General features: G+C 34.8%; 1 protein-coding gene across 4 annotated transcripts in view; it reads right to left on the bottom strand.

The window, feature by feature from the left end:
- Positions 1–25,955, bottom strand: part of CAMK2D (calcium/calmodulin dependent protein kinase II delta) — a 151,562-nt gene that overhangs the window by 6,541 nt on the left and 119,066 nt on the right. Inside the window, exons 13-16 of one of the 4 annotated variants that reach the window (XM_070948852.1) lie at positions 21,475–21,512; positions 15,222–15,281; positions 13,740–13,781; positions 9,116–9,164 (exon numbers count right to left, since the gene is read on the bottom strand). In XM_070948852.1, coding sequence (XP_070804953.1) covers positions 9,116–9,164; positions 13,740–13,781; positions 15,222–15,281; positions 21,475–21,512 — 189 coding nt within the window. The remainder of the gene's footprint in view (positions 1–9,115; positions 9,165–13,739; positions 13,782–15,221; positions 15,282–21,474; positions 21,513–25,955) is intronic. The other 3 variants (XM_070948854.1, XM_070948855.1, XM_070948856.1) reach the window with 3 other exon arrangements.

Below are 25,955 nucleotides of genomic sequence, written 5' to 3'. Positions count from 1 at the left end.
GGGCCCATGGAATGTGTCTCCTTCTGCATCATCCTGACCTCTAATCAGACATTAGAGAAATATTTTCTCTCTGTTCTTTCTGAAAGAAAAGTCAATTTATCCATAAAAGAGACAGCCTTCTGTGGGGGGGGGGGGGGGTCTTCTAACTCTATAGAGTCCTTTTTTCACAAAAGTCCATCTGGTGTCAACCTTGTACCCCTAACAGCACCATAAAAATATTTATAATCAGGGGTGAAATCCATCAGGTTCTGACAGGTTCTGGAGAACCGGTAGCGGAAATTTTGAGTAGTTTGGAGAACCAGAAAATACCACCCCTGGCTGGTCCCAGAGTGGGGTGGGAATGGACATTTTGCAATATCCTTCCTCCAGGAATGGGGAGGGAATGGAGATTTTGCAGTATCCCACCCCTGCCACACCCACCAAGCCACGCCCACCAAGCCACCCCACCCCCACCAAGCCACGCCCACAGAACCAGTAGTAAAAAAAAATTAATTTCACCACTGCTTATAATGTAGGCACTTGGCATATACACAAATATTTCAATAAAAGCTTTAAGATATGTATATTTAATCATTAATAATTAAGATTCAAAAACAAAACCAATCTCAATGGATGAAAGTCCATTAATCCATAAACAATTTTCAAACTTACAAAGTAGCAACTGCAGCCCAACTAGATAAATAGAGCTGACCAAGGTTAAGCTCTTTTACTCAGTCAATATTTAGAAGAATGCTAATTCAAACACAATTATATTTGCTACTTCCAAATATGAAATCCAGTAAAGTGAGAACTTCCCTCCATCATCCAAATAGAAAAAATGTCTTATGAACATTGTGAAACACAATTAAAATTTGGAAGCAATTGAAGCAAGATTTAGCTCATTATTCATACTGAATGGCTAGAAAATAACAACAGTGGTGATGATAACAACAGAATGTATCTGAAAAAGGCCTCCAAATATGAGATTTATTAGTTATTATAAAGATTATGGCTGCCCAATTCAAATGGAGACGATAATAAGGGAATAAATAGACATAGTATGTTTTATGTGTTGGAATTTGTTAAAACCAAGAGCCTTGATAGTACAGTGGTTTAATGCACCCTGTTATTAACACAGCTGCCTGCAATTTCTGCTGGTTCGAATCTCTCCAAGGCTCAAGGTTGACTCAGCCTTCCATCCTTTCTAAGGTAGGTGAAATGAGGACCCAGTTTGTGGGGGCAATAAGCTGACTTTGTATAAATATACAAAAGTATGGAGGCTATTGCTTAACTCATTGTAAGCCGCCCTGAGTCTCCGGGGAAGGGCGGCATATAAATCAAATAAAAAAACAAACAAACAAAAAAACCCTTTTTACCTTTCTTGTTGAAAGTTATTTTCTCAACTTTTAAATATAAAGCTCTAAATTGAAATAATCCAGTCTTTCTTGATATTCCATTCTAATCTTGAATCCAACTGCTTTTCTTACTTTTGCTGATAATGCCTCTGTTCTTTGATCTTGCTCAAACTCATGAGATTTTATTTCCATTACAGCTTCAAAAATTTTCTTGGTATTGCTAAACTATACCATAGATCATTTAGGTAAACTCTTATCCTTTTGAAATGTGTATTATGTATCTTTTATATTTATACAGAAAGAGTTCATGAAACATAATACTCATTATTTTTTGGTTACCACATGGACAATTAGCTTGAAGTTAATTCCAAGTTCTGCCATAGAGGCATTGTAAAAAATTTACTGAGACATTAAAAATAGCAAGAAAATTTGAGAACTTCTGGTTAAGGTATGGTTTAAACCACATACCAGAAGGCAGAGTATTCTCTCATATTTGCAATAAGACATTAATTATACAAACTATACACCCCCAGTGTATTAAGCCTATTATATATAATTTTATCTTTCTACAGTATTTGTACTTAATGCAATCTATACTTGCATATAAGCCTATCCATGGACAATCCAATCCTTGACTTTTTAACCAAAGTCTCATGAAAAGTGGATAAGGCCACCTTTTGAATTTTGATATGTTTTAATCTTCATATTTGTCTTATTTATGGGTACAATAGTTAAAATTTTGAGGGTTAACTTATCCGCAGACAGGCTTTCTGTGAGTATGTCTGGGATATATTTTTAAAAGCTGAGGGAAAAACCTACTGTATATACTTATGTATAATTAAAAGTCTATATTATCTGTGTATAAGCTGAGCCCTATTTTTGGGGTGTATTTGGACACCTAAAAATTTTGCGTATATATGACAAGTGACAAGGATATTAGTTACATTACTCAACAAGGTTATATATAGTATTTCCTTTCCCTCCCTTTCTCAATTGTCACAACATAGTTCTTTCTCTAGTTCTCCCCTTTAAGGACTGAGAATCATATTCCTTGGCCATGCAAGGAATTGGGGGAGGGGGGGGGAGGAGAATCAATTGTTCGTTGCTGATTGGTTGTAGCTGGTATACATCTTAGAATGCTTCTTAGAAAGCGTCTCCATATACAAGATCCCATCTGACAAGAAACCACAATAAGCAGGCATATTCATGAAATTGAGCATGTACAGTAAATTTATGAGAATATGAGCTCTTTCTTGTCATATATGAAGTCCATAAGAGTTGCAATCTAGGCCACCCATCTGCAGTATAACATCCTCTAAATCAGGAGTGTCAAATTCAAGGCCCGCAGGCTGGTTTCGGCCTGCAGGGTGCTTAGTTCTAGGCCGCAGGACTGTCCTGGAAACAGCAAAGTACTGGCCCCGGTGCCTCTGCCAGAGAAAACGGAGCAACCCTCTGCTAGCGAAAACAGAGCCCGGGCAGGCCATGCCCCCCCCTTGAGGTCAAACACAACCCTGATGCGGCCCTCAATGAAATCGAGTTTGACACCCCTGCTCTAAATTGCTGGGGGAAATAAACTAACTTTGGACAATTGTAGATGAATATGATAGGGTATTTTCATACCACATATTTGGTTGAAAATTGACTTAAGCTTGACTACATTAAAATTATAATTTGATTACTGGTAAACAGTTTTGAATTTCATTAGGAAAAAAATTCATAAGAAATATTTAACTTTGAAAAACAGATTATTCTGACATTGCTTACTACAAAAAAGAAGCCAGGGACTCTTTTTAAAGCATGTGAATATTTTTATGTTGCTTTTAAACAGCATGAACAATTCTCTGTACAGTGATCTGGCTTTCACATTTCTGGAGCTTCAAGCAATTCATTCAGTAATGAACTGGCAAGAGTATTAAGATAGCTGATTCTCTCTTCAATTTCCTAAGAAGCAAAGATCCTCCTGAGATTCAATGCATGCTTAGTGAAAACGCAAACACTTCATTCCCTAAAATGAAAACCAATAAAATTACTGTATATCTTTTATTCAAATGTACTAATGGATATGAGTATCTCTTCAATTGTAACAGTTACATTAGAATAATTGGTACCTGGCCACAGGTAAATAAATAATTATCCTTTCCCAAACATGTAAATCCTACTTCTCCATTTGGCATGAATCTTGATTACAGATATGGGATCACTCATGGGAAAAGTCTGCTCCATGTAATTTTGTTCAAATGAACAGCAAGATTTTGGGGGAGCCAAAAAGCCCAAAATTTATACTCCCTCATATTCTAGATTCACTATAAAATTGCTGGCTGGCAGTGCAGAGGCCATTTTTTTTTATCACTGTCTTTAAATTAGTGACACTATGAGTGAGAAGACACTGCATGTGAATTTCTGGGATAGGTTTCTTCTGTGATCAACCAGTTATTTTTAATACAGACTATAATTTTTAAACATTTCTTCTTTTGTAACATCATGTCTTAGACTCTAACGCAATCACTGTTCAAAAGCAGAAAAATGAGAACATGCTCCTGATGAAATCAACTCAAGTCAAGGAATGAGTTTGATTAAAAATGGTAGGAGTCAGCATCGCATCCCTTCTCTCTTTCTTTTCCGCCATTTCCCTCCATTTTACCAGCAAAGAAATCCTTACTCTGAGAAACAAATTGTGGTAAAATAATAAAATGGGAAAGGATATCCCGTGAGTTATCCTTTGCGAGAAAGGATTGCAGCTTACAGTTTACAGCTAATGCGAGAAAGGATTGGTGCTTGCAGCTTACAGCTAATTACACCAGGAAGGATTCGGAGTCATAGAAAGCCTCCAACCATTGCTTTTCTTTCATTCTCAGTACAGTACAAAACTTTCCTTTTTTGGGGGGGGAAGAAAGAAATCAAGGAGTTAATGGGAAGGTTAAAAAAATAATTAAGATTTCAAACAGATTCTGGAATCTGAGGTCTACCCAATGTATCCCCAGTCATAAAAGCTCATTGAGAGGACTCTGGATCTCTTAACTCAGGGGTGTCAAACTCGCAGCGTCATGTTGACATCACGTGACGTATCGTGACTTCCCCCCTTCGCTAAACTGGGGGTGGGGGTGGCCAGCGCATGACGCATCTGGCCCGCGGGCCGCGAGTTAGACACCCCTGTCTTAGCTTGAATCACTTCACAGGGTTAGTTTCTGTGTGGAACACAAAGGGAGAGATGGTATGTATGTTACCTTGAGCTCTTGGAGGAAAGACAGGGTATAAATCTAATAAACAAACAATCCTACATTTGAACTCACTGAAGTAATTCTTTTTACCTATACTTGGGAAATGAGGCGCATCTCAAGTATTGCTACCTGAGCAAGACACAGACCTGCTTTCCTGGGGGAGGTTTCATTCTCCCTCTGTGTCCAAAGTTTGGTTATGGATGCTGTGTAGAGCATCCTCATTAGCCCCATCCATTTCACAGATGTTTTCCGAATCAACAACACCATCTAGAAAAGAAAAGGGCTGCAATATCCATCTAATAAGAAGAAAGTTACATACTAATGTTTTCTATATACTTTAGGAATGTGATGCTTTTGGTTCACAAAGCTAGTGATTGCTTTGTAATCCCTTTCTGGAACGTGCTGCTTTCTCTCATTTAAAATGCTTCACATTTTCCTGCCCATGGATATTTCTGAAGTTTGTAGCAGAGATTAACATTCAATACAGAATTCTATTATGCTTCATAATAAGGAACTAATGTGGTATTCCCCATCCATTTACTAAGATTTTGTTTTTAGTTTTTAGTTCTGGGCTTCAAGCTCTACTGTTTTAAGACATAGGGCCACCTTTATCAAATGAACGAAAGATTATTGGGTGAAAATAAAGTCAGGGTGCAGAGAACTTGCAGGTACTCACTTAAAAGGAGCCTCTCCTCAATTTCATAATATGCCTATTTAAACGAACTACCTGCAGTCATATTATTATTTAGAATTCACACTGGTTTATATTAGGCCTGTCAGTTTTGTCCAGGCTACTCTGGCTATAATGATGAAGTCCAATGCATAATATTGAATCTTATAAAATAAATTTAAATGGCATCACTAACCCTAAAACCAGGACTTGCAAAACAAATAATTGATGTAATAGTTTACATTATGTTATACAGTCTTTCCATGCTTAGGAAGATACTGAAAGGCTCCCTTTTTAAATATTTTTTACATTTTTATTCTGACTAATTTCTAATATACATTTAACTAAGGATAGGCACAACGTTAATATTTATGAAATTTGTCACTGTTGAGAAAATCTTGCACTGAAACAATCAATCATACAACATGGTGAGCAGTGGTGGGTTGCAAGAACCAATAGTAAAACAGGCGGGAGGCCCTGCCCACCACCCCGGATGTCATCATCAGCGATCTGCACATGCGCAGAAGCTCCCGTTGCGAACTGGTAGTAAAGGTAAGTAGAACCCACCCCTGGTGGTAAGATACAGTATCTCAGAATTTAGGATTTATAAAAAAAAAAAAAAAAAACAAAAAAAAAACACAACCCTTGCCCAGGAAGCCATTATCAGTATGAGACAGTCTTCTTAATTCTTCTTTTTCCTACACTTTCTCTCCGTATCAGCTACCTGTAATGTATATCTACATATTACTAAAACCCTGATTCCTGTAATCTTTTCCCGGGTGAAATAGTGCACCACAGGTTAGGGTTAGGGTTAGGGTTATACTTCAAATGAGCTAACTTACAGAATGTGTCCAAAATCTCGGATCAATGATTCCCATGGAATTTGGCAACTTTTATAAAACATTTTATGACATTAATTAATTTCATATCATAAAGCAATTTATGACATAATACAAATGATGTTTCACTGTGCTATATCATTCAGGATGAATGTATCTCTGAATGTATCCCTGTATTTCCAGTGAAGGCAATAGGTTAGAATTCTGTCGTTATTGAAGGTATTCAAGGAACTAGTTCTGAAATGATGAGCCAACATCCAACCCTATTTACAAAGGAGTGCTCCATCTAGAAAAATATGCCTTTGAACTTACACGGCAAAATCTTCTTCAGCCATTTAATTTTGGATGGATCTTAGCTCTAGAATAAATGTACGGAACTGATGGCTGTTTAAGTTGTTAAGTTATGATTTTCCATCATTCCCTAATGAGGGTGTGTGCTAATATCCAAATGGCCAGAGTCTTCCATTCATACCTGAATTATTTTGAAAGCATGCTATAAAAAGGAGTCAGTCAAGACTTTAAAAAATTACCCAGAAAGCTTCAAATACTAGCATCTAAACAGGTTTTATTTTTGAAAATGCTTCATATAGCTATATCTACTGTATTTTTCAGAATATAAGACGCACCAGAGTATAAGACGCATCTATCTTTTTCGGTGAGGAAAAGAAGAAAAAGAAATTGCTCTCCCTCTGAGCAATTTTGCCTCATTGCAGCAAACAGCAAACAGCCTGCATTACTTTCATTTTCGTTTTCAGCACAGCTTGATTAGCACAAGGGAAAAAAAATCTGCTCCAGCAATTTATTTCTTTGCAGCAAGCAACAGAGCCCTGCGCAAAACAGCTGAGAGCAAATCAGCTGAGAGTCGGGAGGCCGATCCAATCAACTTGTGCTAATTAGTCTGTGCTGAAGCTGAAAGAGCTGTTTTTTTTCTTTCTGTTTGCTTGCAAGGAGGTAACTGCTGCGAGGCAGAGGCCAAAGGGTGGGGGCCAGTGGGTGGGCGGGGCTACATTCGATGTATAAGACACACCTAAATTTTCACCCCCTTTTAGGGAGGAAAAAGGTGCTTCTTATACTCCGAAAAATATGGTATATTGTTATCTATGTCTGCATCTGTGTCTATACAAATCTTTGATATGATGTAACTGTCAGACCTTGCACTTGCAAGACTAGAAGGAAAACTTTTGGCAAGGCAGAGCTTTCCCAGTAGGAGATCCAGATTAAGAGACTGCACAATCTGGAGCGGGAGGGGAGGGGACTGTGCTATTCCCAAGATTCAGGGTAGTCATACATTAGAATATTTCAGGATGTATCTAGTAGGTAAGAATTATAGCTTTAGTTTGGCAAGATTCTGTCTATTAGGTATAAGAAAATAAAGGGTGGAACTTGATTTGGTCTTGCTATCTCATCTCTTGGCTTGCACCTGACACTAATTAGATACAGATACAGATTAACAGAGTTGGAAGGGACCTTGCAGGTCATCTAGTCCAACCCCCCCACCCAAGCAGACCATTACACCATTTCTGACAGATGGCAGTCCAGTCTCTTCTTGAAAGCTTCCAGTGATGAAGCTCCCACAATTTCTGAAGGCAAGCTGTTCCATTGGTTAATTGCTCTCACTGGCTCACAGTTTACAGGCTGCCTTGTCAGTCTAAATTCAAAGTTATGATGTTTGAAAAAAAGAAAAGACGTTTTCCACCCAATCCTTGCATTTATGGCCATCTCAGTGCCCCATGGTCATGGTGCCCCATGGTGATCACCATCTAGGTGTGCTTTGCACTGGCATGCATTTATTACACTATCCCATAGTCACTTGCCCTCAATTTCCAATTTCACAACTGGCTCCCAAAAAGTAGAATTAATGGGAATAGCAGCCATGGTTATATATCTATCTACAGGTAGTCCTCAAATTATGACTGTAATGGAGCCTATACATCACAATTGTAACTATGATGTTGGCTTACTCAGATATTTATATATCATGTGACTGACTCCATTTTACACATTTTTTTTTGCAGCAATTGTTAAGTATATACCACAGACATTCAGGAAACCAATCATTCACTATGGGTGTGGTTTTGCTGAAAACCAGAAATAAATACCAGTTTTTGACAAAAGCATCATAAAATATGGTCACATGACCATGAGATGATGCAAAGAGCCGTAAATGCAGCCTGGTTGTGAGTACTCAAATTGCAGTCATGTGACTGTGCATGGGTGGAGGGGGGAACCATTGGAACTTCTATCATAAGTATCCACTATGCAGGTCCATCAGAACTTGAAATGACCAGTTGTAAGTCATGGACTGCTGGTTTAACTCAATTGAAAAGGTATAAAATGGAAAAGTGTGGACAGTTTATATATCTGACCATAAATACAGCAATAATTTATCTATAATATACTCTATTTACTTTTAATTTAACAGAAATCCAGGCCAAACAGTGAAACCAGGTCACATGACCAATGATGAGACTTTATCTGAGATTTTATTATATCATTGAAGCTGTTTCAGAGAACATTATTCTGTTGAAAAGTTTGGGATGCAAATGGATGCACTTAGCTGGTAGAAGAAAGCAGCATGGGAATACTTTCACAAATACTATACATTTAAATAACCATTTAAATAAGAAACATATTTTTTTTTCACAGTGTAACAACCGAAGAGCTTATGAAACCAAGAAACTGAGACAAAATATATTCCAAGAAATCTGAGGAAGCAGCACAACTATGGCATGGAGTCCTGTCCACAATACACCTGTCAATTAACGTAGGGTGTTCAGGTTCAGGGCTAGTGGATAATAGTTAAAACGGCAGAAACAACATATATCTGCTGGGAAAATAAATTACTAAAGTTCTAAAGTCAACAAACTTCTGGATGTGATGTAAATGCCGTTATACGGACAGATGAGTTGATGCATCCCACCTCCTATCCCTATTCTATTAATTTTTTTCTAACATGATAATGAATTTTTTTTACTTAGTGCATTAAACAAATGATACCAAACATGAGCAACTGTTACATTTGTATAAAAAATACGACATCTCTTCATACTATACCTTTTACATCTTCATCTTCAATGGTTGTGTTGGAACTCTCTGTTGATTCCTGTGGAGTACAAGAGTAATTCATTAAATGATCCCACACTCTTAACATCTGTTTTGGATGTACGGTATTAAACAAATCATGCAAAGCTCTGAAGCAGACCATATGAATTTAAGACTCAGACAAATAATCACAGTGAATGACGGCTTCTGGTTTAAGTCAAATATCAGGCAGTTTGAAAGGAACATTAAAAGAGATGCATTTCCTATTGACCTATGCTGGACTTCATAGGAACAAAAAGGAAATACAACTGTGAAGAATGAACAGATTTGCCCTTTTGACACTTTTTAGACAAATGGTAGCAAAATTATGGACATTGGCTGTCAGAACTAGCCATTTAAAACTGGCAAACACAAGACATAGAGCTAAATAATCCCTATAAAAATAGGTCAATACTGTAGCTCGATCTACAATCTTTTAACAATATTGTAGACATAAAAAACCTCACATTGATTTGGCCTTGACACAATCCAGTCTGTGGTATTTATTTACTTGTATTCTGCCTTTTTATTATTTTTACCTAACTCAAGGCAGCAAACACACTTTCCTTCTCCAATTTTCCTCACAACAACAAACATATGAGGTAGTTTGGGCTGAGAGAGAATGACTGGTCAACAGTCATTCACGGCTTTCATGACTAAGATGGGACTTGAACTCATGGTCTCCTGCTTTCTAGCCACAAGACCAAACTGGCTTTCCATTGCTAGGATTCAGATTATAATCAAGAGGTCCCACTTGTTCAACGGCCTTTGAGCATGTGCTTCTTAAACAGTAGTAGCTCTTACCCTGCCATTTCCACTTCCCCTGATGATATGAAAATGGAAAGTTTCAAGGCATGATGTTGTATAACAGGCTTCCAGTCCTGAATGTACAAAGAAAAGTATTGCTCTATTAACGGTATGCCTAAAATTATGGAGACGTGGTAGGATTTAAAAGAATTTGCATCCTTTGCTGAAACAGCAAAGTCCAATCTGGGTGTTGATGATTTACAAGGATTACTATGAATATTATATTTTTCAGTCTTAAAAATGTTGCAGTACAAATATAGCTGAAATATAACTGAGACTTTCTATTTTGTTCCAATAATTTAAAAATATATATATATATTCAATAGAGAAGTAGTTATTGGCAAATTATATAACACAGATGTGCTCAAAAAATATCTGTGTTTATCTTTGTTTCTTGTGAAATTTTCACTCTATACTTTCCAGACATGATGTTCTCTGCCAGTTTAAAATTACTAATTTCTCAGACAGCAGATTTTAAAAGCCTATTTTAGTATCAAAAAGGCAAGTACCTCTGATGTTTGATGGATTATAAAAAACAATAATAGTTAGTTGACACAGTTAAAAGGACACTATCAAAGATAGTAAAAAGTGTAGCCTTATATTTTTTTTCAAAAAATGACTTTGCAAAGGTTTTTATAGAAACTTGGGAAAACAAAAAACAAAAGCAGAAAAATAAATAAGATTAATAAAATAAAAAATAAAAAATATAAGAAAAGGGTATAAACTTAATTTAAGAATTAAGGGTGACTAAGAATTATGGGGCACTTAGACTCTTAAAAGTATGCTTAATTAAGCACAATTCTTGTAACTGAAGGGTAAGGTCAACAGCTCATCAAATATAGGTTTGCACAAAGTATTCACTTGTATATGACTATTGGTTTAACCACTTGAGACAACTAAGATTCATCACCAGGTTAAAAAAAGAGACAACTCTTTTGTTCCTATCCCAAATGTACATGTGGGAAAACTACAACACTGTATTAAGCTATTTAGATTTATAAGTCTTAACTTAAACGTTTTAGATGTCTCATTGTTTGTGATAAACATAATTCACAATCAATATCAACAGATCTTGGTAGTGTCCTTTCTTTCTGTAATGCTAATTCAAACAAACATGTATTGTCAGCAAGATATATGCACACCAACAAATGTGTCAGTGAATGCCACATCATCCCAAATATTTGTCCATCCATTGAAAATAAACCACCATGCTCTGACTGGCTGAAAAATGATATATACAGAGAGTTGCTTGGTTATAAAAGTCACTCTTAGAAATGATTATGAAACCTAGACATACGTATGAGGAAGAAATTTCATGCATCACCTTTGAAGTCAACTCCATGGAAACACTGAATTTGCCCATCATGTTGGGCTTTATTTTTACTGGGGGAGGGGTAAGTGATGCATATTTAACAAATATTTCTTCTACAAAAGTTTTTTTCTTCCATATTGAAACTCATTTTGGCTTCTGTTTAACAGGAAGTAGGAAGGGCAAATTTATACGGTAACCATTTATATAATTATACAGAGAAAACAAATAATGCAAACATGTTAAAGAATTATGATGGTTTGCCTAATATGGACTTTGAGGTCAAGTAAAATTTTGATATTAGTGAAAATATACAGTGTAAATTTCAGCCAAAATATGATGTAATGAGGAAGTGATAGCAAGGCAAACATAAAAATCTAACATACATAAATATGAAAACGAGTCACAGATCTATATCAAATAAGCCAGTATTTGTTCTTGAGAAAAGATTATAGTATTAATGCTAATACTCAACTACTATCCAGAAACACAACAGAATAAGTTACAAGTAAATTAAATCAGACAAGAATATTGATGACAAAGTATATAGAGATATTTTCTTCAATTATTGGATTATGAAGCAGTAACCACATTATAGAATTAAACATTGTAGTATTAAACACTGTAGTACAGGTTTTCTTGTTCTGTAAAGTGATAGTTGTTTATCTCAGAATTTAACAGTCACTTAGCCCCTTTTCAAGTTTATACAGAAAGAAAATAAAGATGCAACACAATTCAATCCTATACATACAGCTGAACACTAGAACAAAAATGTAACGGGTAATACCCACAATAACATTTTTGCCCCTGAAGCAGGGGTGAAATGCTCCCGGTTCGGACTGGCTCGGGCGAGTAGGTAGCGATAATGGCCGGTGGTTCGGAGAACCGGTAGCAATGGAAGCTGGAGGCTCCGCCCACCCGCCCCATTCCCTGGAGTCGGGGAATGCACCATTCCCCGACTCCTACTGCCCACCTTTCTCCCGCAGCTGGCTATCAGGGAATGCAAGCGCCCGAAATCGCTCACTCTCCTTCTTGAATGAGCTGCTCTGATCCACGTGCCGGCTGCGCAAGCGCACACTGTTTATTTAATTCAGTGGCAGGTTGGGTGTGCGCTTGCGTGGACCGGCGCGTGGACCAGAGCAGCTCATTCAAGAAGGGGAGTGAGCGACTCTGGTACCTTTCAGGCGCTTGCCTTCCCTGATAGCCAGCTGCGGGAGAAAGATGGGCAGTAGGAGTCGGGGAATGGTGCATTCCTCGACTCCGGGGAATGGGGCGGGTGGGCGGAGCCGCAGGGGAAAGGTAAGGACACGCTGGCAGAATAGAAATTTAAAAAGTTTTCCTACTGGGTTCTGTGGGCGTGGCTTGGTGGTAGGGGTCTTGTGACTAAGTGGGCGTGGCTGAGTGACTTTGAGTTGGCCACGCTCACTCAGTCACAGGACACCCCCCCCACCAAGCCACGCCCACAGAACTGGTAGGGAAAATTTTTAGATTTCACCCCTGCCCTGAAGGTGTGAGTAGCTGATTGATTCAGAGAAAAGTCAACTAAGTTATTCCTCTATTTAGGAATGGAAAGCTTCTGTTCTGGACCATATTGTTTTTCATTAGTTCTACATCTTCTTCAAGGGTCATATATGCACTGAGCTATTGGAATCCCCAGGAAGGCAAAGAGGAACATAAGGGACATAAATTTATTTTGACTGCCAATAACAGAATTGCTGTTCATAACTGGAAAAGTTCAAGATATTGACTGGGCTGGTGATATATTGAGATGGTTCCCTTGCTTGATCTAATCTCTTATGTTTTATGCATTTTTAACTTTTTAGTTTGACTGCTTTAGATGCGTTTAGTATTTTTCTATTTTTTGTTGCACGCTGCCTAGATATCTTGAGATGGGCAGTCATACAAATGTTATAAATCAAGAAATATATAAATAACCAAACATAACTGATAATCTGTTCACGTTTCTATGGAGGAAGAGATATTACAACTTTATAAGAACAGCATCTCCTAAAATGCATACATAGGTGTAGCCCACTAGGGAATTTAAAATTAGCAGTGCTTTGCCAAAGAATTCCTAGTTTGACTGCATAAAAATGAATGACCAGGCTGAGAAACAGAAGATAAAACAGATCTCCAAGTGTGTCTTCCTTGAACTTTAGTAATTATTGCATTAAAAAAAAGAATAACCTGCATTTGAAGAAAACTCTTTTTCCTCCCTATTCCAAACCAGAAGCCAGAAACAGAAACTAGAAGAATTAAACAGCTCACACTACAATTTCTTGGTTCTCAACCTGTCTGATCTCTATTGTGGTTGAGGAAAAGTGATCACCAGGATCTGGTTACAAATGGCGTGGGCCTCTACAGACTTCATGAATTCCTAATTAATTTCCTAGCTAACACTTGCATTAACATAGCGATTTGGAAAACTGAATGGAACATGGAATTTGAAAAGAACAGAGCAGACTTCCCCTTTCTGAATACCTTATTTCCATCTGGATTGTGGATTACTGTAGTTTGGGGCTCCTGAGTGAGAGTAAAATAGAGAGAAAAAACAGTTCTTGGTCAATAGATTTTGCATTAGTAAGAGAAGGAAGAATGAAATGACCAGATGAAATGTGCTTAATATGGTCAAGAGCTAAAGCAAGGTTAACTGCTTCCAGAGGATGTCACCGGCCAAACTGTTAGAAAGGTAATCATATCTAGTGTAGCAGCATGCAAAAAATCTTAGTGATGATCTGAAAACTTGCAGGGCTTTGAAGTTCTGGAGATCTAGAGAGGCATTGACTTTTCCAAGCAAATGCACTGATCGTTTGTATGGCCGTCCTGTTCTTTACATCATTTATACCATCCTATTTTTTTGACATAGTTTCCATGAGGGAAATTATATTAATTAACTGATTAAACCACAATTAAAGTTACAAAAATACAGGGGATCATAATAGGCTAAGCACCTGCATGATGTGCATTTATAAGTTTGCAACAATCCAAGGAGCAATGAGAAGTGCTGACAACCTCTAATTCATTTTATTTAGAGTTTTCCAAGGCCACACAATCTTTAAATGTGAGCCCAGCATTTTCAATCTGGGGTGGATTTAAGCGTTTTCATCAATTGTGCAAAGGTATTTGGGAAATACCTTATAAACATATCTTATGAAGCCAGTACCTCCAAGTAAATCGGAGTGTGTTGCAAAACTTGACAAAATCAAAATTTCTTCAAACTTATCAAACTGTGCAAAGTGGGATGTCTCTGCCAATTAATAAAAACAGGCCTTAATTTTAAAGCTTTGCCACATAGCCTTGAGAAATCAGAATAAACAAAAGAAGCAAGGTTATGATATAAATAGCCAAACTCATTAGTTACACATTGCCCGCAGAGGCTATTATGGCACAATGATTTTTATATAATAGAAGATAACTGTGGAATATAGCAAGCTTTCAGTACTAGATGCCTCTAGATCTCAGTAAGCAAAGTCATGCAAAGTCCTGCTGAGAAAGTAAAGGAATGAAAAGCTGAATAAGGTCTACTTGGTTGTTGCCTAGCAATAATCTCATTAGCTCTCCTTGACTTTGACACTCTTGTTAAATTGAAGAAATTTGGTTGGCACCTAATTTGTAAATACTGAAATAGCAATCAGGCAAAGAAGCTAAAGGCAACACAAAAGCACACTCTATTCACTTTCTTACACAGCATGCAAAGAAACTCAACTGTGGCGGTGACCAATGTTACTGCGTAAGTGCATCCCTTCCATGGCACACCGGCTAATTAGAAGCACACACTTTAACAACAAACTACCTCCTAAGAAGTACAATCCCCAGCTCCCAAGAAAGAGAAAAAGAAGAAAAAAGCTCGACAATTTTAAAAAGCAAACAACAAGTAAAAAAAAAAAAGTAGAAAGGAAAGAGAATGAGGAAAAAAGATGGACATGGAACTAAGAAACAAGTTAAGGATAAAGCCAGGTATACCAGCGCTGGGGTGGGAATATTTTCTTTAGGGCTGGTTACTACGTTGGTTTTGTTGTTTATCTGTAGATATGCAGAAAATAGAAACAAAACAAGCCTTAGACCTCTCACTTCAGATAATCATATCTATATATCTGCCTCTGTAGAATGCTATTGAGTCTGTCTTCTACAGAATGCTATTGAATAGCTGCTCTATGATGATAAAGATAAATGGATGAATTTACAGCATCCAAATAGCAAGAACACATCTATAAGAAACGACTGCAGCATCTTTTCAATCCATTTTAACATTGCTGTATAGGAGGAATTTCACAGATTATCATTTCAAACATGTTATGAAGCAGCTCCTTAAAAATACTTTGCATTAAGCGATATGTTATTAATGCAAATTTAGATAGGACTGAAAGCTGATTTGTCACTTTCCACATTTATATGAGATATTACTGAACATGACAAACAAAATATTTTCTAGATGTTTTGTTCTAACTCCCATCAACTTTAGCTAGCATTGCCAATTATTAAAAAAAATATGGGAGCTGTAGTCCAGAATATTTGAAAACCAAACCATTAATGGCTTGCTGTTGATTACTATAGAATAACAGAGGTGGAAAAACTTTGGAGGTCTTCTAGTCCAACCTCCTGCTTGGGCAGGAAACCTTACACCACTTCAGACAAATGGTTGTCCAATCTCTTCTTAAAAACTTCCAGTATTGGAGCATTCACAACTTCTGGAGGCAAGTTGTTAGACTGATTAATTGTTCGAACTGTCAGGAAATTTCTCCTTAGTTCTAGGTTGCTTCTCTCCTTGATTAGTTTCCATCCATTGCTCTTGTCCTGAAGGCAGGACAAGAGAACAGCTTGACTCCCTCTTCTTTGTGGCAACCCCTAAGGTATTGGGACACTATTATAATGTCAACCCTAGTCCTTCTTTTCATTAAAATAGACATATCCATTTCCAGCAACTGTTCTTGATATGTTTTAGCCTCCAGTCCCTTAATCATCTTTGTGGCTCTTCTCTGCACTCTTTCTAGAGTCTCAACATCTTTTTTACATTGTGGAGACAAAAACTGGACGCCGAAGAAGTACATCAGGTATTAGTTCAGTTTCAGACTGACATATATCTTAGTCTCCTATTTAACCATAAGGCAATGTTTTCTTGCTATGGATCACATGGCTTCACTGTATCTACCTTTAAATAGACTCTGTTACCTAGAGTCATCTTGTGTCATGGGTGATATAAACATTTAATAAATAAAATAAATATGTCCTTAAATAAGGTTACTTATAAGAAAAACATTTCTTCAAAAAATATTAATTTTCTTTTGTTGTTAAGTAATATCTCTTAAATATGAAAAATTATGGTCACTCACTGCCAAGGAAGAAAAATGTTATTATTTGAAGTTCAGGCTAAATTTTCAGCACAATATAATATTTTTTTTTCTCCAGGTACAAATGAAAATCAGTTTAATCAACAATAAAACATTTATTATTATTTAACTACTATAGCAAACATCTCCTCTATATATAGTCAGAAAGATTGGTTTCCTGAAATATAACTTTAAAAATGATTTGAATTAATCAACAGCTCAAATGAATAATTAGCATACAGTATTCATAACACTGAGATATATATAGTTCTTTTCACTTGGTAAGTACATTTTAAAGTGAATTATGTAGAAAATTAACTAAATTAATAGAAGATTGTTTCATCCAAAATTGGCTGGCTTCTCTGTATACAAATTAATCTTTCAGTCTAATCTACATTATGAACTAGATTTAAACTCTTAAGAACTAAAAACATACATACCACAAATGCACCCTAAAAATATTGCAAATATTTTATATTTGCAGCTTTAAAAAAGCCTTGCGTGTTAAATGTAATTTTGGAAATTTGATTAATTTTTCTTCATCATATAAGTAAGCTAAAATTTAGAACTACCATGAATATATATATATTTTCAGGCATGGCTGTATGTGTGTCTATATGTATGCCTGTGTACCCACATATACAAGCATAAACACAGAGAAACATAGAGACTGGAAAATGGAAGCAACCATTGAAACAATAGAGCTGACCAGACAAAAGATTTAACTGATCAGCAATACAGAATATTTGTAAAATAAGTAAAATAAAACAAAAAGTAAAATAAAAATAATAATGTTATTTTTCACCTATCTTCTTTGACCAATATTAAATGAATACGGGCAAGCTAATGATATCACATTTAGACTTATTATTGGGTAATGCAAGTATTATTCTGGCAGACTATACTGAGATGTCAAATATTACTATCCTTAAAAAAAGCATGAATGGGAGTAAAAGGTTGAAGCCCTGGAGAGGATGAATCTGAAGTGGTTATTTAAATACAACAGAGAAGACAGTCAAAAATTTGGAATTCAAAGGGTAGCTTAAGGCAAAAAGATGTATTGAGTGTCACCCACAAAAATAAAACATTTTACAGAAGTGATAAAATAAATGAAACTGTGTGATAGCTTATCTTGCATAGATCTGAGATATAACAACATGGTGGGGGATATATTCACTATGTTAATCTTTAACCATTTACAGTATGTTTAAAATGGGAAATATTCACAGTGCTTTTATCAAAAATGCAGCATTAAACAATATTTTTAAAAAAATAGGGTCTTGCAATATGAGAAAAAAATCATACTAGCAAAGCTCTGTAAATGGCAATCTACTCTGTAAATGGACAATCTCTGTAAATGGTAATCTACAAACATGACCTACAGACACGTTCATAGACAGTATTCCACTCCTATATTGTTCAGGAACTTCTGTATCCTTTCAATTAAACATTTTTTTTTAAAAAAATACCAATTTATTTTGAATTAAAAGATGGGTGAAAAAACTAATTTCATGCTATTTTTTCTATGTAACACAAAAAAGTAATTTATAATCTCAAGCAAGCTCATAACAAAAGAAAGACATAAAGTTATATGAACACAAGTTGGCATACCACAAAATTGGTAATTTAAAAAATAGAGGAAAATATCCACCGACAAAAAAAAAAAATATGGCTTATCAAAATCGTGAGCAGGAATCAAATATTAAGTATTAGTCAAGCAACTTTAATCTTGAGAAGGATATGTGGCCAAGAGAAAATACTTTACAATGTAAATCTGTACATCAGTGGCGTAAATACCTTTCAAAACTTACATGGGGTTTCAGGCTCTATCTTGATAGTCATTTTATAATTATATACAAACCATTCAGAAATTACAATGAAGAGCATTATTTTCACTAATAATGATAGTTATCACCTTCAGTGCATATAATATTATATACTTTTTTTAAAGGACTAACATTTAGGAAAAGGTTTTAGAAGCTAATTCAAAATTGTATGGTTTCTAAATAATATTAAGCAATGTCTTCTAAAATGAATGTGGAATTGTAGACCCCTTTCCTAAAGACTGATGTCCCATGAATCAGTAGGATAGAAATCGTTTGTTTTGTCTTAATTTAGACAGAGTGAATCTTTTGCAGATGTAATACAGACATGATAGAAATAGAAAAATAAGGAAACAAGAAAATCAACATTTACTGATTGATTCACACTTCTAATCTATTTTGCCACAATATTAAATATTATAACAATATTTAAATCACCTAAAAATTTAACAAACATTTAAAATCTCCCAAGAAAAACACAAGCATAGCCAAGTGGGATTCAACATTTGCTATTCACCAATGTCATTTTACTTTTTTAAAAAATTGAGTTAACTATTTATGATACTCTGCAATATTTGTTAGTAACTTGTTTTTCATTTCCTCCTTGTATCTTATGAATCCAGGTTTGCCATTCTAAACACATAGTAAAAATAGTGTTCTACATTAAAATAGTACAAAGAAAAAAAAAGCTAACTTTTCCAACAGTTTTATTTCAAAAAAGAATAATTGTATTGATAAAATAAATATAATAAACTCAACTGAATTATCTGATTCAACATATATTGCACTCAATTATATTTAAAATAAGTCTGTGATAATAGAAACCATACTGTACTATTTGGTACAAATACTGTGTAATACCAACCAGTGACTGGTGGCTCCAGTGATGGTTTAAATTGATACCTCCAAATTCCTGCCAGGTTCTAAGATTACTGGAATGAATATATCACTTTTTTTCTTTACCTTTCAGAAATCTACCTGTTTTAAGTACAAGAAGATTGTAGGAAAAATACGGAAGGCTTTCAAATAACAATGCTACTGTACTGCAATAGGGTCATGGCCAGTATTCCATCAGTTTCATGCCAATATTTGCACAGTGTGTAAAAAAAAATGCAAATGATTTATTTAGAATGTAACACTACAGTGATACAGAAGTCACAAATGTGCATTTTAAGTCTTGTAGCTTCTGATGTTACATTACCAACTCAATGATAAATACATCTATTTCATTTCTAAGTGTGAACATTTCATAAGATGAAAAGTCTGGCAGATAAAGATCCTCACCATCATTTGAACACTCGAACTGGACTTCCTTTTCTGATATGACCAGTCAGAGAGAAAGGAAAAGAAGAAAATATGACTGGTTGGATTTAAAGAATCAATGCATGGAGAACAACATGTTTGTTGTATTTTGGCTGCCTGTTTTAAAAAGGCCCAATTTGCAGAAATGGGAGAAATATTCTGCATATGAATAGAATCTCCTCTTTGATAGGCATTGAAAAATGAATTCTCCTTTCATGGTGCCCTATGAAAACAGGTATGAGAAATAATTCTGAATATTCACCATAACACCCCCACTCCAAGAATAATAGCTGCAAATTGCTGGTAGTAACTATCATCAGCATATCTGTTTAAATAAACCAATTTTAACCAAGACTGTTAGAGATTTGCAATAAAATACTATTGAACTACCTGAATTGGGGCATGCAGTATTACAGATGCATTAAGGCAAGGCATTTCTACTGAATTAACCAATAGTGGGAAAGAAGCAGCCATTTTGTTCCACTGAAAAGGATAGACTTTGGATACAGAGAAGTCTCACATAGTCATTGGGGTTAGTGGAAAAAGGACTAGAACATATTCTCAGTACCACAAATAGCATTCTGCAAGAGGTCCAGCTAATCTTGGGAAGTGCACCGGCCGGGTCCAGAAATAAATCATATTGAATTTGGCTGTTTCAGAGTGGCTGGCTTAGATTACCAGTGTGCTTACACATGAAATATATAAATGTATGCATATCACAAATTCAATAGAAACATACAATGAGTTATATACTCTAAAGTTTAGATTCAAGAAAAGAAAAATGGAAGAGTAGAAACTTAATTCCAAGAATGTTCAAATAAACTGAAAGATACTTAGAAATTACACTTCAATTAACATCTGAAAAGTTTCATTTAAAGCTAATAATCTTGTCCCCCCCCCCCCCATTTTTCATAAACTAATTTTCTATGTACCAAAACAGTATACTGTATATGGAACAATCTCTCCTTGTATGCTATTCTGAGGTCACAGGCTCAGAAATTCTATGTCATATAGGAAAGCTACAACCATTTTCTATTTCTTAATAATTTTGCTTAGTCAATCTGAACTTGTAACTGAGATCTTAAAATATATTATTTTCTGCCCAGGTATAATGATTTCTTCTGGCAGAATACAAGTCAATGATTGGCCAACTTTGTGATAATTTTTTCAATGCTAATATAAAAAGGATGCTATTCAAAAAATGGCTAGAAAGGGATAAATCATTAGCATGACTAGAAAGTAAATTAATTAATTAATTAATTAACACATTGATTTATGCATTGCCCCTTCCTAAGATAAGACTCTAAGCAGTTCACAAGAAAAATCAAAACATTTACAACTCTGAAACATTAAGAAGTTCAACAAATAAAACACGTTACATGGCTTTTGAACTAAGTAATTATAATTTATCCCTGCCTCACCTACTTCTAAGTAAATATTACTTGCTGCCCCAAAGGCCTCTTAAAAAGTATTCTATTAACTGTTAATTTTCTGTTAAAAAGAAAGAGAAAAGAAAGAGAACTGTATTCTTAACTTTCTGCAATAAACAACAGGGCACTGGTAATACCATCCTCTTTGTGTTTGGGTGTACATGTGCACACACATTTGTTTGCATGTACTTGTGTATGTGCATACATATATAGACTTCTTAATGAAGAACAGGGTCAGTTATATAAGTGCCCAAAGGCATGGAATTTAGAAGGTGATTTGCCAGTGAAAAATTAGTGAGACTATCATTAGCTGCCCTTTATATTTGTAACTTACCTTTACTCCATCAGGTTTCTTCAATAAACTCTTGGCTGCTATAAATCAGAAGGAAACAAATAGTGTCAGTTGCCTAATTTAACAAGAAAACTATAAAAAATATTTTTCTTTCTTTTTGTGAATTCCAGTTATCATTATTTGTCATTTCATCATTCTACCATCTCTTAGCAAAGCACTTCGATAATAATGTGATATATCTTGATATGTAAAGTACACATAAAGGAGAAACAGACAAAGGTGGAGAAAATTATAGGTCATAATTTTATATGACTTACATTGTTGATTTAAAAACTTTTCTTACTGTAAATATTTCCTTCTGTCAAGGTACTATATATGATAAAATATATCCACATTTGTTATACATGAGTGATAGAACAAACCTAGTCATAGATAAGAAATTCCTTAAATTGCGCAAGTGAGGTAGAAAGCATTTAATGCCTCTCGTAGTTTTGTTTTAAATTACCCCATATGAAACTCAATGGAAGAGAATTGAATGAAGCCAGCTCTTCCCACTTGGATCAGAAGAAAGTTTATTTTATTTATTTTTATTTATTTATTTGTCAAGCATGTATAAGATAACAGATATAAGTATAAACATGATTATGAATACAGGAAATGGATACAAATAAATGGGGACAGTAGGACATGGACGGTAAGCACGTTGGTGCACTTATGCAAGTCCCCTTACAGACCTCTTAGGAACGGGGTGAGGTCAACAGTAGACAGTCTAAGGTTAAAATTATGGGGGTTTGAGGATGAAACCACAGAGTCAGGTAGTGCATTCCAGGCATTGACCTCTCTGTTGAAGGGGATTGATCAAATTGAGATTTTTCACAAACTCATTTCCTTTCCTTCTCATTCCTACCTAATGGATTGGGGAAGATTCCAAGGTCTAGATCTTGTGATTTAGGAATTCTCAGCAGCAGAGACAAAAAGAAGATGGGAAGAAGTATCAAGCTATATTTTGTCCTCCAAAAAAGGACAAAGCAGAAAGAATCAAAGAAGGTCAAATGGTGCATGTTAACCCTATGATCCTGTGACATATCCTTGGATTTTTTTTAAAAAAAGGTAAAAGTTGTACACTTAAGAATAATGAATGTATTTATAAGCTTTTATAAAATGACCTAGCTATTTGTTTTGTTTTGTTTTTTTCCAAGAGAAAATCCGACTTCAGGAACTTGAGCACCTTCACTTGTAGTCTTGTTGAAATTATATAAGAATAATATTAACAGATATATGGAAAATTAATATTAAGAAGATAACTAAAATATTGTTAGAATTTACACTTTAGATATTATTGCTATATAAATGAAGTTTATATAGCAATAATTTACTTGTCATATGAAATAAGTAACTTTTCAAATTATAAATGCATTTGGAACTGGATATTTAACAAACCATTTTGAGCAAATGGGTTCTAAATTATATTATACAGTACTACCAAACAGAAATGCAATTATCTTAATGAGAGTGAAGCATTATCTGTGGCATTATTATCTTCTGCTCTGAACAGAAACACTTTATGGATAGGAATTCTGTTTTCGTGATGGTTGAAGAAAAACATACTAGATTGTATCTGCATAAACAATTTGAAAACTGACTTTGCACTCTCCAAAATCTTCCTTCTGTGGCAAAATGATTATGCTGGTTTTATAAGTGGTAATTTAGACTCAAAATGTTTAAATTGAAGTAGGAATACAAAAGTCTGCCCAGCAACAATTAGATGCCTATTGCACGTTCCAGCACAAATGTATTTGTTAGCATTGTTTCATTTTACTTTCTCCATTACAAAGTCTAATTTATTACAAATTACAAATTTGTAATAAAATTACCTTGAAGTTGAAGCAAGCCCCCTTCTCTATTGTTTTGTAGGAACACTAATTATATTTCTTTACTGAAATAGTATTGTTCAGATTTTTAAAAATTGAGTATTTATAAATTTTAATATTTCATGTTTTTGCTTTTGTCTTTAGTGTTTCTTATTTAATACATTTTATTATTGTTATTTTTTTGTACATTATCAAGAGCCATTAAGGAAATGAATGAAATATTAATTTTCTAAATCAATAAATACACTGTGGTAAAACTACATAAGTCTTGCCACTTCAAGAACACAACTAATAAGGTTTTGCTTATTATGTTTACAACAAGAATGTATTGCCTCTTATATTTCAAAAAATAATATCAATCTTCAATAATTGAAGCTGACTATTTGGCTGAAGCAATGAGGCAAAGTTCTTGTAAAATATTATTTGAGGAATAATGCTTCCAGTGGCTGATACTTTGGAACTAAGTTCCATTTCTAAACATAAAAAACAATGGTCCAAATGAAATTAGTATAATTTTACTAATCTCTAAGCTTGATGAATTTGTAGCTTTTTAACTTCAGTATAATAAGCACATATCTGATTAACCTTTGGTAATTTTTTGATTACATTTGGCTGAATATTAACAGGATCCAAATGAATTCATCCTTCTTCTTTAAGAACTGCATTTAAAACAACACTGACTTTTGTAGAGCAATGGCTAAAATGCTGGGCTATAATATCAAGCACGAAAGTCCAAATCTAACTCAGTGATGCATATTATGGATTTGCTTTGAACCAGAAATCAAATGTTTCTCATCTCTGCAAACAAACTTTTATTAGTGAAGGTATCTACACCAACCGTCTCCAGTCAAATTGGTATAAACCATCTTGGTTGAGAATTCTTGGAGTTCCAGGTCAATGTGTCTAAAGGGCATCTTATTGAAAAAGATTGATATTGACAATGCATTCCAAGACTTGCCTCCTCGTTGTGTTAATCCTGATTAATTAAATTGCTGCGTGCATGTATCATACAAAAAAAGGAAACTATGGTTAAATGTTAGTTCATAAATCAAATCCTATAATCCTATACTTTATATGAATTTTAAAAATTGATTCATAAAATATTAAAGCTGAGCACTCTATTTCAATCATGCTAAGAACACTGAAATGGTATCTGTACATTTGTCACTTAAGACAGAAGTGGGGAACTACGGCCCCTTTAATGACCTGTGCATTTCAACTCCCAGAATTCCTGAGTCAGATCGTAAAAGGGCCATAATTTCCCACTGACTTAAAAGAACTGCTTTTCACTAGTTCATACAATATAGAAGACTGAGAGTTTCTTTTTCAAGAATGTGGAAGGTAAACTGGACTGTTAAGGGGAAACAATCCAGATGCTGAGATTTCTGAAATATTATCATAAATCTTGTTTAAAAAGTACTGAAAGAACCTTGTGTTCTACATAAATGGGTCGAAAAACGTGTCACAGATAAAGCTAAAGAAAGCTTCATCATAAAGAGGAACAATATAGTAATGAAGTATGGGGAATAACAATGTGCATTGTGAAGATTGGATTGTGAAGACAAGTCAGATAATTCTGACTTGTTTGCAATATCATAATGCACCTGTTTTGCAATCATTGTGGATTATGGATGCTACAGAAGAGAGGTTTTTGCTCAAACCATATTGTAACAAACTATAAAATATACATCCAACTTAGCAAGCTACTCTGAATATATGTTGAAGTATAAAAGAGTAAAATTAATTATTTAAATGATACCTTACTTAACGCATGCTAGAATATAATGTTGGGCATAAATTAAAGAATTAATTTTAAACAGAAAGAAATCTTAATTTTTTTAAATAACTACATTAAAACTAAGGTATCAAAATATGCATACTAGCAATCTGAACTAAAATAATGATTTATTTGTGGAAAATGCCAAAAATCCCCTTTTTGACAAATTATTTTATCATCTTCTTAAAGCTGTAAGAAAATTTGAAAACATAAGGGTTTTTTCCCCAAGTAAATGAGAACCAGAAGCACAGTATATATATATGCTGAGTTATATTAAAATGAAAAAGATGTTTTACCCCATTACAGTTTTTAAATATGCCTAATCACTCTAAGGATTGGGGGAAACTATTTTGCACTGAGTTCATTTTTCTTAATTAAAAGACTATTACATTGAAAGCCCTAAGAATGAAAATGAGGCTGAAACTAGAAGTTATGGGAGCCATGACAAGCAATGCCCCAAAGCTTCTTCAGCCTGCCTCCTCAATGATATTTAGGATTTTGAAACATGTCATCCTGCTATGAATTTCCATGGTCACATAAGCACTAGACAATTTAATGGAGGGTATGTTGAATATGATACTATGATGTACTTCCTGTAAGATTTTGTTCTGTCCTAAAGCAGCATACAAAAGGCAACAACATCACATGGGTTGGAGGAAGCATTTCTTAGGAATTTTTAGCTTCTTAGGAGCTTACCTCACAAGAAACAAATATTTCACAAATATTTGGCTCTTGATTAAGAACCAAAAGAAAGTAAAATGTTTTATAAATACATTGAAAAATTACCAAAAGAAAAAAAAGGAAGAGGAGCATGTTGTACACAACGTGCATATTAAAAAAAAATGAATAAATTAAAATCAAATCATGACATCTGG

The sequence above is a fragment of the Pituophis catenifer genome, unplaced genomic scaffold (genome assembly GCF_029215685.1).
Source record: "Pituophis catenifer annectens isolate HBS135680 unplaced genomic scaffold, rPitCat1.0.hap2 SCAF_8, whole genome shotgun sequence".
Taxonomy (NCBI): Eukaryota; Metazoa; Chordata; class Lepidosauria; order Squamata; family Colubridae; genus Pituophis; species Pituophis catenifer.
This window is presented reverse-complemented; position numbering and strand designations above follow the sequence as displayed.